The 21,844-nt window shown below is 38.5% G+C and overlaps 1 protein-coding gene across 1 annotated transcript in view; it reads right to left on the reverse strand.

Moving 5' to 3' along the window:
* Positions 1–16,206: 16,206 nt before the first annotated feature.
* The window catches only part of LOC107300776, a 14,324-nt gene continuing 8,686 nt past the window's right edge, over positions 16,207–21,844 (reverse strand). Inside the window, exon 2 of the mRNA XM_015830070.2 lies at positions 16,207–18,816. Within this exon, the coding sequence (XP_015685556.1) occupies positions 18,221–18,816 (596 nt within the window). The 3' untranslated portion in view covers positions 16,207–18,220. The remainder of the gene's footprint in view (positions 18,817–21,844) is intronic.

Below are 21,844 nucleotides of genomic sequence, written 5' to 3' on the forward strand. Positions count from 1 at the left end.
GAGGGCAGGCAGGGCAGAAGCTCCCTGCAGAATGTCTAAACTTCATTCCTTCGCCCGAAAGACAGAGAACACTACTTCCTCCTATTAGAATGACTGTTCTTGGAGGCAGACTGCCCAAATGGGAAGACTCCCACAAGTTAAACAAGTAGGTGCAAATATTTTCTTAATTCACAAAATGTGTGTCATTAAGACGAATGAGTTGTGAAAGGAACAGGGCTCCTTTGCGAAGTTGCAAGAGATGCAATTTTTTTCTTTCTTTCAAACCTGCTCAAATAAGATGCACCTGCCCAAATCCTCTCCTCTAAACACAACTACTTTTCTGTTATAAGCAATGACTCCTTTCTGATTACTAGGAAAAAATATGGGGAATTTTGTTAAGGAGCTCGCCAAGGCAACTGCCACAAGCCTGGAAACTACTCAAACCTCAATTATACTGAAAACTACAAGACATGAGTGTGAAGACAATCCTCTTCTTCCATTGAACAGAATGCTGTAGTGGCAACAGCCAATTTCTTAGTTGTCACAGAAGAAAGAAGAGTAATTTTTGTCTACTGCTTCCTGCAAAGTTTGGATGCAATATTTGACCATTCAACTGATTTGCCCCAAGTACTGACTCCGAGTGAGTATGTGAAGAGTACAGCTTAACATTTAGCAAATAAGCATAGGGTTTTATTGTACATGCTATGATGCCATGCACATTTTTTGAGGAGTAGGACCCACCCAACTCTTTACTCTTTCAAAGTAAACACAAACAGAAAGAACCAGGGAACACATTCTACTTTTATTGAAAGAAATAACTTTCTATAAAATAACATATTTTTTAAAAAGTCAATATTTACTTTTGTTGAATTGCTGTTTTAATTAACAAAGTCTATTTTGTTTTGGATTATTTCTGGGTTTATATTGTACACTGACTAATAAATGCATAAATAGGCTGGGTTCATATGAATATCGCAGGTGCATTCAGTGTATACAGGTGTTATTTGCACTGAAGGTAATAATTTTGAGGTAGATTTTATCATAGAAAAGTTTCATATTAATGTACACTAGGGAAGCTAACATACACAGCCATGATAAAGAACAGATTTTACTAAAAAATTCTTTAGTCTCATCAGTATAAACTGATGGAACAAAACTATTACATTTTTTTCAAAAAAGAAATTACAATGCAAATTTCAAGATGAGAAAAACCAGTGCAGCAGAGAACACTGATGAAAAGTGTAATGACAAGGCAAAGCCCAGTTCCTGGCCAATTGCATAAATCTGTACTTTTTACAGCCCAGTTCTAATCACACTCAATTCAGTGAGAGGGGGCGGGAGGGAAGGAAATACAAATATTACAAATAACTCCCCCATACAACAGTTTGCTCAAGCCACAAAATTTCCTCGGGATGCTCTCCTCAGTTTTTCTTGGACATGAAAGTTGTACTTGCCCGAGGTGGTTACTCAAAGGTAATGTACTAAGGTGTTGGAGCTAGGAGCAAAGAGACCCAGGTTCTACTCTTTCTTTAGCCATGGGAACTCATTGATTGATTTTGGACCAGGCCTTTTCTCTCTGCCCCACCCACCCCACAGAGTTGTTAATCTGGGGAAAAATTGAGGAGGGTGTTCTACAAGTAAGCCATCTCAAGTTTCTGGGGAAAAGGTGGGCTCTAACAAAGATGTAAATAGTTGTAGTAAAGTTGTAGCTGAATAGTAAATATTTTTGGGATTTGTATACCACACTGAAGCATATATTAACCGTTTGGGCTTGGGTTGTAAATACCACTTAGGCCAGGGGTAGGCAACCTTGGCTCTTTTATGACTCATGGACTTCAACTCCCAGAATTGCTGGCTCAGGAATTCTGGGAGTTGAAGTCCATGAGTCAGAAAAGAGCCAAGGTTGCCTACCCCTGAAAGTCTTAGGCCAAAATACGGCTGACTAATTCAGTATTTGCTATGTCATTCAGACAGAAGTATTATGTGTTAAGAAGAGAGAGCATTCTCTATGGAGGAAATCCTTCTCCACTGAAGTGCATTTGGGGCTAATTTCATACTGTTTTCCACTCCAGATTAAAGCTTTATTTAACTGATCATAGTCAAGTTGGTCTTTTTGATTTTACTTCTTCCTGAACTGCATACAGTAACTGTTCTGTTTTTTTTTTGTTGTTGTTGTTGTTATTGTATTTCAGAATCATAAGCTATCAGTGAGAATATATTTACCAGATCACTAGAGAATTTTTGGATTAAAGGCAATTGAACAATCTAGTAAGAATAGCAGAGGAGCTGGGAGTTAGTTGAAAACGGGATCATTTCTGTTTTTCAGAGGAGTATATTTAGCTCCTTTCAAAATTATATTTTGCACCTTATTTTTTCCAGTTTGGACAATAGATGTTTTAAAGTGTTTTAGCAGCATGCACAAAAATGTTTACTGGGGAGCAAAGCAGGGCCAAGGTTACTATCAATTACCATAAGTGAAGATCCTATAGTCTTTGTATGTAGTAGGAAATTGTTTTCCCTGGGGTAATTTGTCCCCCACAAGGTTGCTTTCTCTTTGCATAACTGGCTTCATTCCTAAAATTCTTTTGTTCTTCAGAAGTATTTCTTTTTATGAGTCTGAAAAATAAATTATGTCTCTGATAAAAGCAGTTGAGCAGCATCCTGATGCTTAGAGATGTTCTCACTAGCTAAAAGCCCTTGGACTGTTATTTGTCTTGTTGTGAAATGCTTTTGCTGAGCGTGGTGGGCAGGAAACAGCCTTCAGTAAGCTTGGCTAGTGATCAAAACACCACAAGACGACAAGACCGGGTTCACAGATTTCAGGGCGATCCTGTATCTAGGCTACTCATCCAGTAGGGTGTTGTTGATACCTGCAAGCATTAAGGATTGGTCGTCCATGTAACAGTATTCTCCTAGGTCTATATTCAGAGCTTTACCTCCAGGCTGAGAGTAAAAGCCTTCTTGTTCTTCCTAAAAATAAGTGAGATGCTACGGGAATGTTGATTTTTCATCAATTTAAAAGGATGGAGGAAAAATAAACAGCTGTTCATATCCATGGCTATTCTAGAAAGAACATTTTATCCGTTGTTTTTATGCACATCTTTGTATTTTATTTCACAATCTGAAGAGCAACATGGAATTACATATTTGTGTTTATTTTGAAATACCTTAATCCTTTTTTGTTCACACATTGATGTGATGTATCTGGAAAATGGATACCCAACATTTTAAAAGATAAACCCAGAATCTGTGCTTTACATGTCACGGATGTCATATACATGGAATTTATTATTCACTCCACTCCCTGCTTCTGTTTTGGAAATTAATTCAGAGCACACAGCCATTTGTGTTAATCATTTGCCTTGTTATAATGTTTGATTAAGGCTCCCTGAGGCTTATAAGCAAGGATTCCAAACAATTGCGATTGCAATTATAATCCAAACTTGGTTCCAAGGCATTTGTTACAGCTAATTGCACTGCCCATTTGTCTCCAGCTTTCCTTGTTTACTTGCCAGTTTGCTATTACACTGAACAAAAATAATTTAGCAGGGCATCCTTGACCCAAGAGAGAAAAAGGAGGGTAGGTGCTGTTGGAAGCTTAGGAAAAGCATCTTTCGATGCTCCGGAAACTGCTTATAGAAGCTTTCCATGTTCTTCCTCTGCGCCAGCAATTAGAGGTCTCTTTTGATTGCTAGGCTCCTATAGATAGCAAGCTGATCCGATAGCTCATAGATTATCCGATAATTCGCATGCTAGAATAGGAGCAATTACTTTGGGGGAGGGGCTGAGGAGTTGCATGCAAAAGACTGAGTGAGGCCAAAGCAAAAAGAAAAAAGAAAAAAAGGGGGGGGGGCAGCAAGAATTAAAAACTAGACCTGTTTTAATTTAAATTTTTAGCCTGATTAACATCAAATTGATCAAGTACTGTTAATATAAGGATGCCTCAAATTCTTTATTACAGGCCAGTGATCCAAATTAACCAGAACGTAACTAAATAAAATCTACAAAATGGAACATACAAATAACATATACAAAATAAAAATCTTTGCAATCACGTTTGCACTATTTTGCCAACAGCAATACACAAGTTTTACAAGCCATGAGAATAAACTTTGTAATGAGGTCTTATCAGATAGTAAACACTGAACATAAAATTCTTCAGTCAGCCATGGAAATGTTAGAAGCTCTTTGCGTGCATCTCAATAGATCTCATATCGCAGAATATGAGTTTGTGTTTCGATGTCACTATCTTTACAAGACCAAGCCTTTCAGGATATGGGATTTTATAGAATTCTCCCCCAGCTCTGCTGATGTGTAACATTTAACTGCAGTAATGTAATACTCACTGGGATGTGTGTGTGTAAATTAATACAAATTTGGAGGGTTTTGTTTTACCGATTAAAGCTAGCTGTGTCAGACCTTGAGGTTGGAAGTGAACCTTTAGCTGCTATTTAAATGCATATACCCATGTTGTTTTTTCAGCTTTTGTTAACCCTGCCTTCTACTGCAGGGCAATGTTAGGCATGTGTTTTCCCACTTAGAATAGCTTTCTTAGGAAATCTGACTGTATCCTTTTCAAAGTTTGACAATTAATTCCTGGATTTAATTGGGCTCTAGGATTTGGATAACGTCTTGGCTCTGAAAAGCTTGAGGGCAGCTGATATGCACTGGACACCTCTGTAGAAGATGAAAGAAAGGATTGCTGTGGGATTCCTCTGGATGTTTGAAGCAACCTGAGCAGTGTCCATATGGTGCCTCCCAGATATTTGAAATCAGACCCTGCTCTATTTTATGTCCTCCAAGAGTCCACTGCAATTTTTTAAAAGCCCATGTAAAACACACAATCTTTGTGTCTATGGAGATCCAGTCAGAGCTGAAGAAGCCTCTCGGATGAGAAGCGAAACGTCTTTCAAGAAAAACAAGAAAGTCCAGTTGTCTCTTGAAAAAGCACCTTTGTGGCACCATCTTTGTTTTTCATAATTTATCAGTTAATAATAATAATAATAATAATAATAGAAACAGCTAGGAAAAAATAATGAAATATCATGATTTGCACATTGAAGTTGAGTGATTGTGGAGGAAGAAATCAAAGATTGTACCAATAGTAATAGTTGCCCTTGGAGCAATACCCAAAGGGCTGCCTAGATACATGGAAATTTTGAACTTATCAGACCTGAATATTCTGACTTTACAAAAAACCACCCTACTTGGAACTGCCTGTATACTCAGGCGCTACCTTAATACAGTAGCTCTTAGATCCTTGGTTAGGACTTGAACTGTTAAGTTTTTATCAGTCCCAGACTGTGAATTGAATTGAAGATTAACCAACAATAATAATAATACTTTTTATTGTAGTCATAGACCAGCATTACAAGTAGGAATGAATGTTTTATACAGAAATGGGCCAATGCTCCCTGCGCCCTTCTGAGAGCTGTTGGTGTTTGTGATAATAGAACTGCCATTATCTGCATAAAGCAGTGCACAAACAGGTCTTCTGTCCAGTTTGGGAGGGATGAAAATCTCCCTTGTTAACGATATCAATCACTGTATTGATATAATAATTAAAGAGTAATGGGGTGAGGATACACTCTTGTTCAATCCCCTTGGGATATCACTGTGTTTGAGAGACGCCCAGCTGTGCTACATTCCCCACCCTCAGATTGGATGATTGATGATAGAATCAAACACTTGCTTAAAATCAACAAGTAGGACATAAAGAATCGCTTTTGTAGGCCAAGTGTATTTCTCAGTCAAGCAGGAATCAGTCCTTGATCTCTTCCACAGCAGCCTGCTTAGAATCTTGCCTCTTCTTCAGTGAGGAAGCTCTCTTTCTCCAATCAGTCTAAACATTTCCAGTAGATGAATCTGCCATAGATCTATTTATTTATCGCTTTTAAAATAATGACAAAAAAGAAAAAACAAAACAAACCGCACAGATAATTATGGCAAATATATATACATACATTTTATTCCTTTGACAATTTGTGTCTGGCGTATATCTTACTGATTATGCTCAGAAGGCTCACTGGGTGATAATTTGTTGGTACATCCTTTCTAGATAGAGACAATAATGTTTTTGCCCCAGTCATTAGGAATAATTGCTATTTATTGATATGGATAAAAAGAGAGGCCAATACCAAGGTCCATCAGTCAGGATATTCATTCCAGAGGTATTAAATCCTTACACGAGACCTTTCCAGGTTTAATTGCCTAGTTAATTTATGCATTTCTGACACTGAAACTGGGAAACAATCTGGTAAATGTGTCTCCCCCCCTCCCCCCCCACCAAAACCCAACAGTTAACTTTTATGGCTTTCTTTCCAGCAATACAAAGCCCCAAAATAACTTTCCCAAATCATTGCAGGAATAAACTTCCCTAAGGGGAGGAATTAAACTTTGGGCCTCCCCCAATTAAATGCCAAAATTTGGCAGAATTTGTTGCTCTGACTTTTGCTATCAAACGTGTTCAGGCTGCATGAGCAGCCATTTTCTTTTGAGAGAAATTATGACTTTGTAAAAATTTTCTGGAAAAATATCCTTGAATACGGTAAATATACTCAAACAGCAGTTATGAATTATTGGCAGGGGACAACATTAGTATGCCATTTCTAATGGGATAGTAGTAGGCATACATAGCAAAAAGCAGAATTGTTCATTAAAAAAAATCAACCAATAATTACATTGGTGAGCCAAGAAATATCTAGCAAAGCCTCCATTCAGCTAAATTCATCTCTTGGTAATTTTATATACATGTACATGTTCTTTTTCCTTTCTTAGTAACAGCAAAGAAATTATTTGGTCTGTATTTTTTCAGAATTTTATTTTCAACTTCCTAGTGTCAGTTTGATGTAGTGGTTAAGGTACAAACTAGAAAACAGGAGATTGCAAGTCCTGCCCTAGACACATAGCCAGCCGGGTGACCTTGAGCTAGTCAAGGTCACTTTCTCAGTCCTACAAAGCAGGCAATGGCAAATTACTTCCTAAATCTTGCCAAAAAGACTGCAGAGATTAGTTTAGATAGTCATCAGGAGTCAACAATGACTTGAAGGCGCACATGCACAAAGATACACAAGTCTAGTTTACACAAGTAAACACACATGTAAGATTTCCTAATGCTCTCTTGTCTATGTACTTACTAGGCCCAACCCTATTTAGCTTTTCTGGGAATTAGCCAAAATTGGTTAAGAATTGTCTTGCACTATATTATGACACACAACAAAACAAATAATAATAATAATAATGATGATGATGATGATGATGATGATGATGATGATGATGATGATGATGATGTTGAGAATGAGAGGGTGAAGATCTTGTGGGACTTTCGAATACAGACAGATTGCCATTTGGAACACAACACGCCAGATATCGCAGTTATAGAGAACCAAAGCGTACAGTTGATTGATATCGCTGTACCAGGAGATGCCAGAGTCGAAGAAAAAGAACTAGAAAAAATTATGAAATATTGCAACCTGCCCATCGAAACTGCACGATTATGGATGAAACGTGTAACAGTGATACCCATTGTCATCGGGGCACTGGGAACTATGTCCAAAAACTTTGCAAAATATTTCAAGAAATTGCAGCTTCCTGCAATAACTCCAGCAATGCTACAAAAAGCTGCACTACTCGGAACATCTTACATTTTAAGGAGGTACCTGGTTGATACCTAGGACGCTGGCAGCAACCCGTGTCAACCATCAGCGCCAGTCAATTTGAATGTTCAATTGACTGAGGTTCACGTCTAATTAATTTAATAATAATAATAATAATAATAATAATAATAATAATAATAATAATAATAATAATAATAATAATAATAATAAAAGTTGGAAGGGATCTTGGATGTCATCGAGTCCAACCCCCTGCTCAGGCAGGAAAACCTATACCATTTCGGACAAATGGTTGTCCACTCTCTTCTTAAAAACTTCCAGTGTTGGAGCATTCACAGCTTTTGAAGGCAGATTGTTCCACTGATTAATTATTTTAACTGTCAGGAAATTTCTGCTTAGTTCTAGGTTGCTTCTCTCTTTGGTTAGTTTCCCATCTATTGCTTGTCTTTCCCTCAGGTGCTTTGGAGAATAGCTTGACTCCCTCTTCTTTGTGGCAGCCCCTGAGATATTGGAACACTGCCATTATGTTCTCCCTCGTCCTTCTCTTCATTAGATTAAACATACCCAATTCCAGCAACCGTTCTTTATATGTTTTAGCCTCCAGTCCCCTAATCATCTTTGTTGCTCTTCTCTGTACTCTTTCTAGAGTCTCAAAATCTTTTTTACATTGTGGCGACCAAAATTGGATGCAATATTCCATGTGTGGCCTTACCAAGGCATTGTAAAGTGGTATTAACAAAACATAACATGTTTCCCTCCCCCTGGTCACGATGGGCTATTTTTTTCTTGTATGCACACTTATTTTCTGGGGAAACGAGCAAAGGACTTCTTAACTCCACTCCAACTGTGAATAGGGTGGCCATTTGTGCCTGACCAATAAAGTGGGTGTAGATTTCCCCAAATTTTTATACAGTATACTTATTTACACCAATATGTTCGTTGAAAAATATTTCCCAGATTTTAATAGAAACACTGTTCATTTTATCATAGGGAAGACTGTGATCTGTGCACCTGCTCAGGTTGAAGGACAACTTCAGATGTTTGCCTCCTTCTAAGGGCTGTTAAAGAGGACCATTCTTGGAGACTCACTTAGTAATAGATGCTTTCAGGTACAGTTGCAGCTCTTCAACAGAAAATGGCCTTCCTTAAACTGTAACCTGGCTAAGGATGCTCCTTTCCCAAGAGATGCAGACAAATCAGTAAGGAAACAGGTTGCTTTTGTCATTTCAGCTGCTGGCCTCTTTGTTACTGCCGTGCCTTCCTGTTTCTCCTATTGAGAGAATTCGCTATTGCCTGTGTGCCTTGAGTCTGCCAGTAAGAGTAGAAACAATGCGCAGATGCTTATCATATTCAAAAAAAAATGGCACAGTGTCCAGCATTTAAAGTTTCATGAATACTTTTTAAAAATCCAGGCAAGTGACATTGTTGTAAGCTTGAAAGAATGTGAATGGATGGTGACTAGGGGAAAAAAACTATTATGCTTGGCAAGGCTGAGACAAATAGAAGGGCAAGACAATGGATCTTACAGAAGAATAGAAAAAAAGAAATCGCAGGATGCCCTGGGAAGAGTGACTAGTTCTTACTAGAAAGTGGCTAAGGTGGCAAACATTTGACCATGCTGATATCTGGAATCAAAAGGACTTAACGGTGGGAAGAATAATAGAGCTGTGCTTTGAAAAAGAAAATGAGAGGAACCGTACTTGATGGCAGCCTGGTGGCTGGAAGTAGTTCTAATAAAAGTTCCAATGGAAGAATATCTGCAGCTCAGGATTGCTCTCTGAATTTGGTTGGTTTCTTCCAGACATTTCATTACCCAACTAGATAACATCAGCAGCACTAACAAGTGTGGGGTTTGCTCCTACTTTATATACAGTTGCTTGCCCTGTTAGTGTTGGTGAGGATGTTATCTATATAAATAAAAATGTAAATGTTTGTTTGTTCAAAATCTTAAATCTCCGAAAGTTCTTCACCGATTGCTTTGAAATTTTGACACAACGTTGCATTCGAATACGCGGGTGTTTTTATATACCTACTATTATATAGATGTCACACCTGTGACAGGTAAAAACATGCTTTTTTGAAAAACAGCGCCATCCGTTGGCTGAGTGAACGAGAACCACAGCAACGCGTGGCCGGGTACAGCTAGTTTAAAATATAAATGTATAACATGTTCTAAAAAGGCAATGTCTTGGGTTCTCCTCAACTCATCCAGTTTTACAAAAGAAGAATCTTTGATTATTTATTTAGTTGAAGAATTTGCTTTCAATGGCCCTGCCTGTTTTTTAGAATTATGTTTTGCCATTATACAAGTTATTTTTTTTCTTATTTGTTCCAAACCTTTACCCACACATTGGGCAGGCTTTGTAGAATCTTCCTAGGATCACAGCTGGAAAACTCTTATGTTATCAACGATAACTGTGTGGCCCATATAGTTGAATTGTTTCTGCAGCTTTGGAAGAGCATGAGGGAACTACAATAGAATAAAGCTGCTTGGACAGGTGGGATGGAAAGCTGACACAACGAAAGTACTGTACTGTTGAGAGAACTTACTCTCTGCTGGTCATTATAAGTTTTCAGTCAGAGCAGCCATGCTTCTTATTTCTTCATAACAAACAAGAACTTAGACTGGCACAAGACCTTTCCCCACCATACGTTAAATTGCTATTTACCCATCTTTGAGTTGATAGAAAGAGGTACCAGCATAACATTTTCTGTTGATCCATATCTTGCCTCTATTGCCTCTATTTAGTATGCTTTGATTGTTCATCTTTCATCGGTGCAGGGCATGATTAGTCAAGTGATTGGTTTAACCCTCTGCTTTTGTTGCCATCCCCAGCTTTGAGGGTCACCAGCTGACAGGAAAGAGCCATCAATCCCAACAATGGAGGGATGGAGTTGGACTTTGGGTAGGAAAGAGGTTTCGCCTTGACTTGTTTTGTACTTTAGCAAGCAGGCTAAACAGTGTTCAGTGGGCAGAGGGAAGTGACAGGTTTTTACAGGTGACTTAATTTGCATATCCTTGTAAAACAAGACAAACATCCATCTACCTGACAGCTGTTCAATAAACATATGAAACTGGAGTTGCTAAAAAATTGCTTTCCTTGCTTTCAAAATTCAGCAACCCGAAGCTCTATTCCTCAGGAAGGGCCAAAAAAAAAATGCCTAGCAGGACAGTGGTATGCTTTAATATAATCTCCCTCTTTGAGGGAAATGGGAGGTTCAGAAATCTGAGAAACAAACAAACAAAAGAGTTCCGGGGACTGATCCTAACCTCTATGGGTCACTTGGCTGGACTGACACTATGGACAACCCAAATATCCTGTTTCCCCAAAAATGAAATCCGGACTTATACTTTTTTTTTGCCTCCAAATGAGGCAGTAGATCTTATTTTGAGGGGATGCCTTATTTTTTTCCCCTGACACTGGACTCACCTTGCGGCAGTGGCACCAACAGTCCTATTCAGCAGGAGCCCATGTAGCTGCTGGCCCACTTCTGTGGCTGCTCATGGCAGGAGGTCGCGTAGCCCACCACGCTGTGCCACCGCCATGAGGCGAGGCATGTGGGGGAGAGGGTGGAGCTGCCCCTGGCACCCCATAGACGCCCAACACTTTCCCCCCAGAGAGAGACTGGAAGCTTCGTCTGCTTGCAAATGGGTGCTTAGAAACCAAGTGATTCACTCCGTCTCCAAGTGTCCCAGTTTCCCTCTGGGCGAAAAGTGTGCATTGTGTCCAGATTACCTGCCTCCACCTCTGCCTCTGTGCTTGGGCTTACCTGCGCTGCGCCAAGGGACCAGCGCTGTGGCTATTGCCGGACACCGTTGGCCCCCGCACACTCACTGCCGCTTGTGCTGGTCACGCCCACCCCCGGGTTGATTTTGGGGGTAAGTCTTATTTTCAGGGAAACACGGTATGTCCCATTCAACACACCTTAAAATCATGACAAAACTTAATACAGTAATGACAAATGTGGCCAAAACAATTGTAGTTTTCAGAACAGAACAATGCTACAGTGGAAAGCCTTGGAAAGCCCAATAAGATTGGCACTGTATGCTAAGCAAATTTGTACTTACTTGTGTTCTATGCCAAGTAGATTATTATTATCTGGTGTCATGTACTGCTCAAGATCTCAGACCTTTGCCCTTGTAACAAGGCAAAGTAAACCCTCTAAACAATGTAGTGTTCAATGAGTCAAAGTTATTAATTAAACATAATGTGCCATAAAAAGCTCTCTTGTGCTCTGAGGCACCTTTAACAAAGAAGAGAGTTTTGAATGCTTTTTGCTGCAATAAAAGATTTCTGCTCAGTTCAAGAGATTCCAAGACTACAATCATACCTGATAAGGAGAAAAGATGTTTTATTTTCCTCCCCTTCAATTTGCATGGAAGGACCCTGGGTACCTTGTGAAGAGAGCTGTTTGGGCTTGATGCAGTATTTTGGGGGCCACAAGTGAGTCTCAGTGCCCTACATATTTGCATACTATTTTGGTCATGTAATCTTATGACCCAAACCATACTTCTGGCTTACAATCACTGTCTAAAATATACACTCATCTAACACAGGCTGATTCTGTGAATACCATTCATCGTGTCATAAATGATAGCAGCTTGCTCCCAATCACTGTGGAATCAGCCATTTTATCCTACTAATAATGAGATTTATCAGGCTGACTTCCAGGTGAACCTACAGGTAGACCTCGACTTACAACAGTTCATTTAATGACTGTTTGAAGTTAGAACAGCCCTGAAAAAAGTGACTTATGACAATTTTTCACTTATGACCATTGCAGCATCCCACAGTCATGTGATCAAAATTCATTCCTCATAATACTATGAAATATTTTCCTTCATATAAATATATATAATAAAATACATTATTTTAATATAATAAATGTCAGGGGGGTTAAATAGATCTGTAACTTCAAGAAAGGATCAATAAGCTGAAGACTTTGAGAACCCTGATCTAAACCATAAAATATCAATGTTATATGTTGCACAGTATTTATGCTATCTCAATAGGGTTGTTAATCTGAGTGGCTAATTGTTTTACACTGTCTTGGTTAGAAAAACTATTTATGCTGTATTTTTTACTATTCATTTTAATTATTGTATTTTAAGATATTATATATATATTTAAAATATATATATATATTTGTTTATATATACACACACATATATATATANGTCTGCCCGGGCGGTGAAGGGCCGCGGCGGCAGCGGCAGCAGGACGGTGAAGGGCCGCGGCTGCCCGGGCCAAGGTGGTGCCAGGCGGCGAAGGGCCGCGGCTGCCCGGGCCGAGGTGGGGCCGGGCGGCGGAGAGCTTGGCGGCGGCAGCAGGAGGATGGGGAAGGGGCGCGGCTGCCCGGGCCGAGGTGGGGCCGGGCGGCGGAGAGCTTATATCGGCGTATAACACGCACACATCATTTGCCCCCTATTTTCAGGGGGGGAAAGTGCATGTTATACGCCGATAAATACGGTACATACAATTACTCTAAAATCAAGGAGTAGCTTTGAAAAGCTATCTGGAAAAAATGTGGTTTTACTAGAATCTAAAAGTCAATATGGTTCCCTGTAAATCCACATCAAACACGTCTACGGAGATTCTTAGTCATCCAGGTCATAGTTATCACAAAGATGCTTTTTCAAGAGGCAATTGGACTTTGTTTTTCCTTGAAGACATTTCGCTTCTCATCCTGAACTGAAGAACTTCTTGGATGAGAAGCGAAACGTCTTCAAGGAAAAACAAAGAAAGTCCTCTTGAAAAAGTATCTTTGGGACCATATCAAACTCATTACAAAGTATAAAAATGTTTTATATCTAAAAGATGATATTTCAGATGAGTAAAATATCTATCTTTGTAGTAACAACCAACAACGTATTATATGGAGCTTGTTACTATAATAACATCAGGAGGTAATTAATATATGTTATAAGCAACGCATATAACTGTAATAAATCAATTTTGGTTGATATTAACAAGAGGTATCAGGAGCAAATCATGCAAAATGCATTTATTTAGAATTAGCACCATCCAGTGGACTAGGAAAGTCATGTCAATTTAAAATGTCTGACCGACTATCATCAAAATTACTTACGAGTTACAAGCCTTAGAAGGCTTATTCTGCACATAAAGCCTTTACTACCTGGGACTTCTTAGGCAAAATGCAATACATACCAGTGAAGCTACTTCCTAATATATGTGGATATTAGATTTTTTTTCCAACCCCAATATCCCCAGCATTATTAAGTGAAAATTTCAAGAGAGCAGCTGTGTGGGTGAGAAGAGAAATGCTTTTTTATGAAGTCACTATAGAAGCTAATAATGATACAGTTGAAGGACGGCCATAAGGGCTGAGGATAGCATGTCTACTTGCTTATTCTGAAGAAATCTGCAGTCTTTCCTGATGAAATGGTGAGAAGGCCGTGGAGAGGCCAGCGGTACCCAGCTCAAGCAGCTTGGCCAGTGAAAGAAGTTCTGAGTGGATTTCCCAAGGCCTTGTTAGTACTTGCTAACAAGAAGCCACATCCATTGTCTTTTTGTTCACTGTGATGCACATACAAAGTCCACTTCCTTCTACCTGGAGCTAGTACAAGGGGTTTTCTTCCTTCTTTTTTTATGCATCATGAAAGCAACACCAAATACTGAACATAAAACAAATGGTGGGAGGGAGAACTAGCATCACCATCTCACACACCATCTTACTACCTGCAGAGGCACAGACCCAAGCACAGGCTAAGCACTGAATAGTTCTGCAACAATGTTAAGAGCCAATTTGTTTACATACAATGGCGTTGTCCCATTCTCTCTCATTCCCATTGAGCAACTACTCAATCATCCCATCTCAATACATTTGTTAAAAGTCTGTGCCTATCAAATTAAACTCTGCTTTATACATTTAGGATAATGGGATGGCGTGTAAAGTTTTAGACCAAAGCAACTGGCTACAGTGACAAAATTCATCAACCCATGACATTGACAAAATGTAAAGTACATAACAGTAGGGGGAAAAAAACTTTTAGCACATACAAAACGTATGCTTTTAATCTATGATCAGATGGGGACGCTACTTATAGTAGTAGTATATAGATCAGACCTGAGAATTTTACAGCCCAAGGGCCACATCCAGCCTATGGGCAGCCCCAATTGGCCAGCAGCAGCAGGGGTGAGATGTTAGCAGCAGCCCTCCACAGCAGTCCGAGTTTCTCATGTGGCCCATTTGGAAAATTGTGCCCCTCCCCACAATACAGACAGGAAAGGATTTACTCTATATCAATCTTTTATCTATCATCGCACTTTTAGAGATTGGTAATTTCAGATCATTTCCTTCTGCTTTCTTCCCAGATATACACACATAGAGAACATACTTTTAGACCAGCGGTTCTCAACCTATGGGTTGCGACCCCATTTGGGGTCGATCGACCATTTCACGGGGGTCGCCAAGCAAGGCTGTCCGCCATTTTTTTTGTCCAATTTTTCCTTTTCCGGCGGGTGCCTTACCTCCCTTGGGCTGGGCCAGCTGGTGGTCGGCCTGCTCCGTCTCTGCCACTTGCCAGCTATGCCTCGGCCGGCGCAGGGGGCGGAACCACACATGCGCGGCGCTCCCGGGCAGGGAAAGTCCTCGACTTACGACCGGTTGGGTAGTCCTCGACTTACGACCGGTTTAGTCGACTTACGACCGGTTTAGTCCTTGACTTATACCGATTGGGGGGCCGCGGCATTAAAAAGGTTGAGAACCACTGTTTTAGACTCTCCTTACGTTATGATATAGTTAGCTAGGTGCTGTCCATGTATTTCTTGTAAATAAATCCGCTGTTATAGAACCTACTTGAATTCTGTAATTAATGCTAGAAATCGGATTCTTGTTCTCAAAGCACTCTATTGCTGTTGTGATTCTTCGCCAGCCAGTGGATCTGGCAGCTGAGTCTGAGGAATCAGATGAGGACGAGGAGCCTGGAGTGACATTAGAGTTAGAGGAAGGCTCTGAGGAGCTTCAAGACTTATTCGTACGAGGAACCTGGCCCCTCTACTTGTGCTCAGGATGAGACATAGCTGTGCTGGGAGCCTGAGTTGGACAGTGATGAAGAACAGCTGGGAAAAATCCTGGATGCACGAATGCGCAGGCAAGAGAAGCGAGTAGGACAGAGGAATACAATGGGGCAGCTCCAAAGGCAAAGGAGAAGGCACTAGGAAGCCATGCCTTGGCTGAATTATAAAAGGGAAAGTGTGGGAGGTGCTAGTTGTCAAAGGCAACCGTTTGTGTTGAGGATCGGGTTTCTGTGGACTGTTTTTGTTTGCCTTGGACATTGACTCAGGTCTGTGAGAATAAAAGTGGTTGGTTTTTTCTTGCGGTTCCTGCCTGTTTCTTGGAAGAGGGGTTTCTCCTTGTGAGCACAACAAGGACTTATGTAGGCTGGGACAGAACAATTGCACACATATAGGATCCAAGATCCAGGCTGATTAGAACTCCCTTACTCCTAGTAATTATGCTTATGATTGCAAATAAGTAAACATACAATCTTACCAGCTGGTAGAGTCAACTACGACAAAGTTATCAAAGGTCTGACTGAAAAAATACATCTTTGTGGGCAGTGAAACACAATGATTCTTTTGTGCAATAAAATTACATTCTTTATTCCCAGAAAAATGCATGTGTCAGATAAACGTTCAAATAATTGCATTAAAGACATTAAGAGAAAAGCACTAACATAAACCTAAATACTATACAACTATATCAAGGTACACTACTCTGTAAAAATCACTCTGCCTTATTCCACATTTTACAGAAATGTTAAAGATGTAATAGTATTTGGATGCTGCTGGAACTTCTATTTACATTCCATAGTATTCCTCACAAACATCTATATTCCTCACAGTTTATCGTAATTAAATTCCTATAGTAATATTAGTGCAGTATTAAAACTGTACAAGCATTAGGAAACATTTGTCACAGTCAATTCACAGATAGGTGAACCTATTATAATATAAATCTGCTTCATCTATTCTGGACAATGCCATGACTATCAAAGAATTAAACAGTGATGGCTTTTGATTGTTAACGCCAGTTGTCCTACATATATACTGATAGGTGGCATATCAAAGTTTCATAATCTTTCTGGAATATTTTTCCTCAGTGTTTGACATCTGCATGGGATCATCATCAGTCTAACTAAATAAATGCTAACAAATTGCTGCACACATTTTTTGGCTATTATGTAATCTACAGTATATTCCAAATCCTCCCAATGAAATACTGTAGTAATTTGTAGAGTTGTAATGAAATAGTGATAAAGAGGGCATGCATAACCTGATGATTATTCTTATAAAAACAACAAACAAAAGGATGGTTTTCCTGTCATTTTCAGCTAACTATGGAAATAACAGCTGCAGCTAGCTTTGAATGCTATCAGATGAAATTGGCAAGATGGAGGGAAAAAAAGAAACAATGTAATCCCCTTTTAAGTGCATATCCATTTTTACCAGCAACATTTTTTTCTTTTTCATTTTTTTCTCCAGCTGAAGGAGCAATTATATGAAATCTGAAAGCTAAGTCACTATTACTAAATGTGTAGCTTTAGTTGCTGTAGCTATTTGTATTTTCTCTGACAGGCCAACTAATCCACTTGGATTTCTTTTACTGGTTATGGGTGTTATAGCTAGAGGGTTTTTTTTAACCACTATTACTGAAGAATACAGTTTATACAGAAAATTCCTAATATTAAGCACTAAGAAAATAGAATCCATACCCTTAAAGTATTTAATCTTATAAGCATCCAAAAATAAAATGAAGTAAAAAAGTAAAATATATTATGGCATTTGGCAGCATATAATTTTCTATATGTGCCATACTAGAAAACAGCTTTTGTTTGTCGTCATGGCTATTTGGTCCAAGTCACCTCTTTTGAAACAATGCTGCTGGTTTTGGTCAGAACCTTACAAATTCTTACTAGGTAATAGCCTTCAATGGCACTAGGCTCTTGGATTAAGCCATTTGTCAACTGAAGTTCAACAGGCATGTTAAATATACGGTATCTTGAAACACTGTTATTTACAAAATATTCTTTCATGATGTCGAACCTCAGCCATTTCTTTCAGATATCAATGGAAGAAAATCCCCTATTCAATGTTTCTACATATATCCTGATATATTAGTTAAATATCATAGAAACTGCTTCTTTAAAGACTAGGACAGAAGTGGGGAACCTTGGCTCTTTTAAATGACTTGTGACCTTCAACTCTCAGAATTCCTGAGCCAGCAAGATTTCCCACCCCTGGACTAAGAAACAAGGCACAAGCAGGTATAAGATGTGTGATGTTTTTCATTACAGCACTTTATGTTACGATGTTATTTTACAATAGCCGTTCAAGGGAATAAAATACCCAGTTTCATTAACATGAGGGCACACATTTGAAGTCTTTATGATGTCAGACAGACCCATTTTTTCATTTGTTACAGAATACCATCATCTCAAAACTTATTTATAAGAACAGATCTGTTAATCTGTGACATATCCATGAGAGAAAATGTTAAGCTATATTGTATATAGCCAGCTCGTGTCTCCTTTTTTTTTAGGTAATAATAAAACCAATCTTCCCAAACATTATATACACTGCTTTTCAAAAACTCTTTCTGAGCTACTGCATAATCTCATACAATCTTAAAACTTTCTTCAGGTCGGCTATGAAAATATCAGCTCCCTCATCAGATAGATCATTAACATCTGGCAAGAAAAGGTTTGCTTTATCAGAGGTAATCAAATTATGTGACAGAAAGTGCACACCAATTTTATTGCAATAATTTACCATTATCTCGTTAATTTCTTTTTGGACTAGTTCCATACATTGAGGCTTCAGATTTTCTCTCCAACTATGTCTTGGTAACAGTGAAGACCAAACTATAACAGTATCTGGAAATGCTCTTTTAAGAATGCCTAAATCATTTCGCACTGAGATAATGAATGATTTATTATTTGAGTGATACAGATCATCTTCACCAAGATGAATTATTATTACTGATGGAGGAGATCGGAGATGATAAATTTCATGCAAAAGAGGCATAAGCTGGTTCCACCTCATGCTCGGTATCCCACGCCAAAACATATGCGCCCGTGAAGTTGAGATGCCCAACTGCAATCCATGAGGGTGACTTTGTGCTCTTTTCTCCAATGTCGAGATCACAGAATTCCCACATATCCATATTTCCTTTGGTGCAGGTTGCAGATTTGCAATACCTAAAGACAAAATACCACATTAACTCCTTTGGTTCAAGTTCTACATAAATTTACTATTCCAACATCAGAACAGCAATAATCCCCCACTTCTGGTTTGACGTCATGGCGGGACGGACGCAGAAAGACGGGGCTCAGTCTTCTGCTTTCGATTTTGCCCCGCTGGGAACCCTAAAAAGAGTTGAAAGTCACCCCGAAGAGGCGACAAGCAAGGAGGGGTCCCTCGTTGATTGCGCGAGGGCGGCGGCCCTTCCTTTTGATCCAAGGAAGCCCTCCAAACCGGTGGGGGAAAGACTGGCTACATATATATATATGGCTCTGAAATTTGGGGACTGAAAGTATTTTTAAGATATTTTTTTTAAAGAGACTTGAAAAGTTTGCAATATAAATTTGGATTTAAAAAGCTGAAAAACGGTGTTAATGACATCTAGTGGTGAACTCTGGCACTACAATTTATTATGCCTAAAAGAAACCTGGTTCGAAACCCAGACCTAGATAAGACTCTGGCTGGCCTTAGAAAGTTTCACCTTTGAAGACTGCAGCTGGGAAGGGGGGGGAACCTTTGGGGCTGCTTATTGGCCTGCCTGAACTACGAATACAAATACTGACTTTTAGAGCTGTGTTGTGGAACTATTTTCCTGTAGAAGAAACATGAACTATTGCCTGAGATGATGGAATACTTTGGATTATAAATCTTGATTGATAAACAACTTTTAATGATTCTTTTTTCTCCCTGGACAGAAAGGATATATTCTCATGGGACAGAAAAACTTGAATTTCACTTATATTTGCTTAGGGGAGGTTGGTTGGATAATCAAGAACAAATTGATAGGTTGGTTGGATAATCTGGAGCTCCAATGACAATTGACTGAAACTTTCTAAATCCCTAAACAGACTTACAAAAAATAAAATGGATGTTCCATACTTAGCTCTAAATGGTTAAAAAATATCGCTAACATCTGTCCCCAGAAGCCTCAGCTTGACATACCACCAAGAAAATATTGAGGAATCTCAGAAAGAAATTCTCTCTGTGTTGAAATGAATACAAGAAACAATTGCCTCAGCACGTGATGAGATTAAAAATAACACAAAAGAGATAAAAGAACAATTTTCTAATCTAAATCTACAAACTCAAAAAATGACTACAGAGAAGGAAATAGCAACCCAGAAAATAGAAGGAAAACTAGAGAAAGCAGATCCAAAGATGGAGGACCTAAAGGAAGGAACTAATGGACAGACTCAGACAAATGAAGAATTAGAAGACATAATAATATTGGAAATGGAAAAGACATTTTACCAACCAAGATCTCAGAACAGACTTGAGGATAAGGAAGAAGAGCCTATAGAATGGAAGATACAGCTGTTAACAGAACTGTGGGGAATTGGAGAAGGAGGGAGGCTGTTTAATGAATATCAGTGGGCTGAGCATTCTTCCAAAAATACTTTAACCAAATTGTCTTTCTTATTTCAAACAATATACACAAAAATAGAGGAAGAATTATTTGATGATTCAAATATGTTAACTTGGAAAGTTAGTTGGCAAAAGAAGAAAGCTAGAGTAAGACTGAAGAAAATAGAAGCTTTGACCTATTAGATGGGATATTATATTATTAATTAGATGTTTGAATATGGTTGAGAATAGATTGTTAAAAATAGACGTATTATCTTAACTAGAAAGACAGGATTTGTAATCAGAGTATCATATTTTGACATGAAAAGGGAAATAAGAAAATGTTAAGCTTGAATAAGGGAAGCTTTTGGTTACCCAAATATAATTTGCTTTGAAACTATAAACAATATTTGAATATTGATGGAAATTAAAATTTAAAAAAAGCAAAAACAGAATATTGACTGAATAAATGGATATTGAATACAAATGCAAATGTTGCATTTGTATTCAATATCCATTTAATCAGTCAATATTGTTTTTGTCTTTTTTTTTTCTAACACTCTCAAAAACAAAATCAAGAAATGCAAGTTAATTATATCTTCAAGAATGTACCATACTTAAATTTCAGAATATTTTTAAGACAATGGATTATCCAAATGGAATGAACAGAACAGGGGACGATAAGGAAATCAGTTCAACCATGAGGTTGAAGATGAACTGGCACAAAAACAAGGAATATACAGTACTCTTAAAATATATGTGCTGATTAATAGAAGCAGGTGGAAGGAATGTTCTCTTTACATTTTTGGGCCACCACTATTCTAAGACAAGCAAGAGCTTGGCTTACACCAGAGGTTTTCAACCTTTTCTTCACTATGGATACCCTTTAAATACCTTTTGTGGCCACAGACCATGATCACGGACCACCAAGACTTAAAGTCTTAACTTAAATCATAACATTTCTTTTTCTTTTTTTAGAAAAAAGGTTGCAGTTTATTGAAGAACATTTCTTCAAGCCTTTGTGGACCCCATGACATCCCAGACCCCCAGGGGTCCACGGACCACAGGTTAACCATCGTCACCATTAATTTTTCACCCAGTAGCAGCAGTAATACATAAGAAAAGTCATAAGAGCAGTGCTATTCATAGATTGTGATCTGTCATAGTGCCATCTCCTATGGAACAGTCTTATCTTTTGAGATTTAAAGAATCAAAGATCTCTTAGTCTTTCAAAAAACTGGCCTTTTCCACAGACGTTACGGCTAGAGCCCCCAAAATATGTATATTCTATATAATGCCTTAATGGTTTTTCTATGAATTTATTTTTAATTTTGATCATGGAGTTTTGTTTTTTTTTCAATAAAATTTTTTATTATTTTCATCATAAAGAGAAAACATACAAATATAACACAAATATAATATAGAACCCGCATCCCCCACCCCCCCACCCCGAGACTTCCCAAACCTAATCCCAGGATAATATTCAAATATAAGTAAACAATTAATAATATCTCTAACTCCACAAGGTATATAAGTTCTGCATGAATAAAAGAAATATATACATAAAAAAGAACCAGTTAATTAAAAACCTAAATTATATTCCACTATTCTATGCTTCTTTTGTATATAAACAATCCATCT

Source organism: Protobothrops mucrosquamatus, unplaced genomic scaffold (genome assembly GCF_001527695.2).
Source record: "Protobothrops mucrosquamatus isolate PMUCROS unplaced genomic scaffold, P.Mucros_1.0 scaffold_241, whole genome shotgun sequence".
Lineage (NCBI taxonomy): Eukaryota > Metazoa > Chordata > Lepidosauria > Squamata > Viperidae > Protobothrops > Protobothrops mucrosquamatus.